At 39.7% G+C, this 5,202-nt stretch overlaps 1 protein-coding gene across 1 annotated transcript; it reads left to right on the forward strand.

Annotated features, from left to right (window-relative positions):
- Nucleotides 1–258: 258 nt before the first annotated feature.
- On the forward strand, nucleotides 259–3,007 carry LIG4 (ligase IV, DNA, ATP-dependent). The gene has a single exon (XM_010134381.1). It carries the CDS (start codon nucleotides 269–271, stop codon nucleotides 3,005–3,007), a length of 2,739 nt encoding a protein of 912 aa, XP_010132683.1. The 5' UTR covers nucleotides 259–268.
- Nucleotides 3,008–5,202: the final 2,195 nt, after the last annotated feature.

The raw sequence follows: 5,202 nt of genomic DNA on the forward strand, positions 1-5,202 counted from the left end.
CGGTGCCTTCTGCTGTCTTGCAGTTCTCCCATGTAGGTAATACCTCGTGTGACAGTGTCGCAGCCTGTCTGCCGAGTTTCACCCACAGCTAAGGACAGCGGCATCGCCTTTAAGTAAAGATAACAGTTAAATCCTAATAAAAAAATTAAAAAATCAGTAAATCCTAATTGGAGCTAATTTTCTTTTTCTAGACAGAATAACATACTGGCGTTTTCTTTCTCTACAAATATATATATATATTGTTTGTTTTAGTGAAAAACAGGCTCTGATGGCTTCTGCACCAGTTTCCCAGCCTTCTCCTAAAAAAACAGTGGCCTCTCATGTGCCTTTTGCACATCTCTGTTCTACTCTGGAACGAATACAGATGTGTAAGTCTCGTCCAGAGAAAACCAAACATTTCAAGGAATTTCTGGGTTCCTGGAGAAAATTCCATGATGCTCTTCATCAAAAAGAGAAAGATGTCACAGATTCTTTTTATCCAGCTATGCGACTTATTCTGCCACAGTTGGAAAGAGAAAGGATGGCATATGGAATTAAAGAAACTATGCTTGCGAAGCTGTATATTGAACTGCTGAATTTACCAAAAGATGGAAAGGATGCTGCAAAGCTTTTAAATTACAGAACACCTACTGGCTCACGTGGAGATGCTGGAGATTTTGCTATGATCACATACTTTGTGTTAAAACCTAGGAGCCCAAAACAAGGCAGACTGACCATAGAACAAGTCAATGAACACTTGGATGCGATAGCTAATAATAATGCTGCAAAAAACAAGGGTCTGTTAAAGAAAAGTCTTCTTCACTTAATTACGCAGAGCACAGCACTGGAACAAAAATGGCTCATCCGTATGATTATAAAGGATCTCAAGCTTGGTGTTAGCCAACAAACTATATTTTCCATTTTTCATCCCGATGCTGCTGAATTGCACAACGTCACAACCGATTTGGAAAAAGTTTGCAGACAGCTGCATGATCCCTCTGTCTCACTTAGCGATGTTTCTATCACGTTGTTCTCTGCCTTCAAACCAATGCTTGCTGCTATTGCTGATGTCCAGCAAATTGAGAAACAAATGAATAACCTGCCATTCTACATAGAAACTAAGTTGGATGGTGAACGTATGCAGATGCACAAAGATGGAGATGTGTATAAATATTTTTCCCGGAATGGGTTTGACTACACTCAGCAGTTTGGCGCTTCCCCCCTTGATGGTTCATTAACGCCATTTATTCATAACGTATTTAAGAGCAGTATACAAAATTGCATTCTCGATGGTGAAATGATGGCATACAATCCTGAGACACAAACATTTATGCAAAAAGGAAACAAATTTGACATAAAAAGAATGGTGGAGGACGCTGATCTGCAGACCTGCTTCTGTGTGTTCGATGTGCTGATGGTTAACAATGAGAAGTTGGGGCATGAAGTACTAAGCAAAAGGTATGAAATCTTGAGTAGCGTATTTACCCCAGTAACAGGCAGGATACATGTTGTACATAAAAGAAGTGCCAGAACAAGAAAAGATGTAATTGATGCTTTAAATGAAGCGATAGATAACAGGGAGGAAGGGATTATGGTGAAAGATCCCATATCCACCTACAAGCCTGACAAACGTGGGGAAGGCTGGTTAAAAATCAAGCCAGAATACGTCAATGGGCTGATGGATGAACTAGACCTTTTGATCGTTGGTGGTTACTGGGGGAAGGGCTCACGTGGTGGAATGATGTCTCATTTTCTGTGTGCTATTGCAGAGACACCCCCTCCGAATGAAAAACCTACTGTTTTCCACTCTATTTGTCGTGTTGGCTCCGGCTATACTATGAAAGAATTGTACGATCTAGGTTTGAAACTGTCTAAGCACTGGAAGCCCTACCATAGGAAAGACCCTCCCTGTAACATTTTGTGTGGAACTGAAAAACCCGAAATGTACATTGACCCTTGCAACTCTGTCATCATTCAGGTCAAGGCAGCTGAGATTGTTAGCAGTGATATGTACAAAACTGACTGTACTTTGAGATTCCCCCGAATTGAGAAAATAAGAGAGGATAAAGAATGGTATGAGTGCATGACTGCAGACATGTTAGAAGATCTCAGAAGCAAAGCAGAAGGGAAACTGGCGTCTAAGCACCTTCATATAGATGATTATGATGAGCCACATGAGAAAAAAAGGAAAACTGTGTCAAAGGTGAAGAAGATAATTGGAATAGCTGAGCAGTTTAAAGCTCCCGATCTTTCTAGCGTAAACAAGGTTTCAAACGTATTTGAAGATGTTGAGTTTTGTGTTATGACTGGAACGGGGAAACACTCAAAGTCTGAACTGGAAAGCAGAATAGCCGAATGTGGTGGCAGCGTGGTACAGAACCCAGGGCCGGAGACTTACTGTATCATTGTAGGAACTGAGAATGTTAGAGTGAAAAACATCATTGCTTCCAACAAATATGATGTAGTGAGAGCAGAGTGGCTCCTTCAGTGTTTTCAAACTAAAATGCTGGTGCCTTGGCAGCCGGGCTTTATGATTCATATGTGTCCTGACACAAAAGAGCATTTTGCTCGCGAGTATGATTGTTACGGAGACAGCTACACAGCAGACACAGATGTTGCACAACTCAAGGAAGTGTTCTCAAGAATGAAAGACAGTACAGTGCTGCCTTTGGACATGATTGCAGAGCTAGAAGAACGTTATTCGTGGAACAGCTGTCAGCTCAGTATATTCAGAGGAAACACTGTTTATGTGGACTGTTACGCTGTTCTTAATGAGCCCAGAACCAAAATCCATGGAACAACACTATCAATTAGAGCTTTGGAGCTCCGTTTTTATGGTGCAAAAGTAGTCTCTTGTCTTGAAGAGGGTGTCTCCCACGTTGTTATAGGAGAAGATTATTCCCGGGTAAAAGAGGTGAAATTGCTCAGGAGAACGTTTGGGAAGAAATTTAAAATCGTGTCTGAGCTGTGGGTAACACAGTCAGTGGAGGAAGGAGTCCCAAAGAATGAAAATCAGTACTTAATTTGAAGTAGTTTTTAAGCTTGGAGCAAAAGCATTCTAGTGGCGTGATTAGACTTGGATATTATGAGGGTGCCTTAAATTTTTAGTGTGTTTTCATGTATTTTAAACGCTGACCCTGGCCAAGGAATAGCACTGTATTGTTGAAATCAGAGGAAGGCTTTTAACTGTACCCTTGTGGAAGCAAGAGGATGCTTAGCTGAGTTGGAGAAGATGAAAAAAGTCACCATAGGATAAATAACGTAAGCCTTTTACTTTACAAACATGTCTCAGGTGGGATCTAATATTTTACGTAAGAGAATTCATAGCTATTAATAGTGCTTGCCTCCATTGTTCAAAATGGAGACAATAATTTACTATTTTATGGATATTCTACTATTTAACCCATTGTTTGTTTATCAATTTACAATTGCATTCATGGTTTTTTGGGATTTTTTAGTGTGTATATTCGATATGCTATAGATTTCAGTAATTTATAAACTTTGTCTGTATTATTTTAATTTGTTTACATTGGTTTTAGCATTGAGCTCCACAGAGGCTCAGCAGCACTTTGCTTTTAGAATATTGCATTGATCCCATATTTTTAGTGTAAATAACCATTGTAAAATAGAACCCTAACTTCTGATTGAGATGCTAATTAATTAATAATGACCTGTATATCTGTAAAATACAAACTGATTACTTAAAAGCTGTAATGACCTTGTTTACTCATTACAATTAAACAATGAAGTGTGACAGGACTCAGCTTTTTTAACTATCAGTTTGTCTTTCAAAAAATGTGTCATAAACTATTTAAGTAATGTGGGATTAATTTCCAAATATCCAGTTCAATGTATATTTTTTTACAATTACTAAATAAAATCTATTTGTAAAGTCTGCCTGGTGGTGTGTGGTGGGTTTTTTTGGTTTTTTTTTTTTTAGTGAGAGAGAACTCTTTTGAAAAGCACAAAACTTGGTTTGTGATTTTACTGTGTTACATAATTTATGCATTAACTTTGAGGGGAGAAAGATTGAGGCTTCAGTTCTTGTTTAATACTGGTATCAAACAGAACTGCTGTTGAGCTGATTGCACAGAAACAGTTTTTGGCTGTCATTGTTTCTTCAATGCTTTCTGTGGTCATCTTCCTATAAAAAAAAATACTGTAAAAAGAATTGGGAAATGTTGTATAAAAGGCTGATCGGAAGGAAGTTTATTCTTACCTTTTAGTGTAAACATTAAGAGCTCTTTTCTCCTCCTCCAGGACTCCCGTTCTTGGCCGCCCCGTGCCCGGGTCTGCGACTCTTTCACAGACACCCCCTTGCCGTGGGGAAGGAGCTTGTGTGCCCATGTGAGGTTGAGAGCTGTGCTGGTGGTGGCATGTGCCTCCGGTGGGGTCTCCCAAGCCAGACAGGTCTCAGCTGAGGGGTCAGACAAAGTGTGTCCATGGGCAGGATGGGCTCACTAGCCTTCGGGCAACCATCCTAGGAGAAGGACAACTCTGACTCCAAACCCGGGCAGATGGAGCTCGTTTAGCCTTGTAAGGCATCCATCATCTAAGAGAAGGATACTCTAACCAAACCTATGACCTGAGGACTTCGCTGTCACCATCCAAGCTCACTAGGCCCTGGCAGATGAACCTCAGGTGTCAAGGGTGGAGCCAGTTCTGCGCACGCTGGTGCCTCACCTAAAAAATCCACCGCGCAGGCCCGAAGGGTGCACTCATCGCTTGCAGTGAGCGTGGGAAAAGCCCTTCCCAGATCTTTGTTCGTGAAGCCAAGCCATGATGATGATGAGCTCTTTTATTATTTGAAATACGCTAAATAGATGGAATGCAATAACCAATTTTCTTAAGCTACCATTTAGATTGTTAAAAAGCAAAATATTTGTTTGTATATGTAAAATAGTATAAACTGAAAGACAGTGCATTATTCTACCTCTAATAATTCCAATAGAAAACTGGTACATGTAAAATACGTGGTTTTAACTTATTTGGCTTCATCTGTGTAGTGTCATATATTCTAATTTATAAATAGAAAACAGGAAGAATTTGTCTTCATACTCACACATATTTCTCTTAAATGGGTTTCAGTAAAATATGTATTTTAGGTGATCCTGGTTAGGAAAGTAGAGGGGAAACAAAGGCAGGCATGAATTACATCTGATTTGTGGCATTGTCAAATATCTCACTTGAAGATCTAAATGTTACTTAGAGATGTGTTTAAAA

Source organism: Buceros rhinoceros, unplaced genomic scaffold, assembly GCF_000710305.1.
Source record: "Buceros rhinoceros silvestris isolate BGI_N320 unplaced genomic scaffold, ASM71030v1 scaffold37404, whole genome shotgun sequence".
In the NCBI taxonomy this organism is placed as follows: Eukaryota; Metazoa; Chordata; class Aves; order Bucerotiformes; family Bucerotidae; genus Buceros; species Buceros rhinoceros.

What these genes read in the sequence shown, in the direction of transcription:
- LIG4 (XM_010134381.1), top strand. Translation starts at nt 269, where the DNA reads ATGGCTTCTGCACCAGTTTCCCAGCCTTCTCCTAAAAAAACAGTGGCC.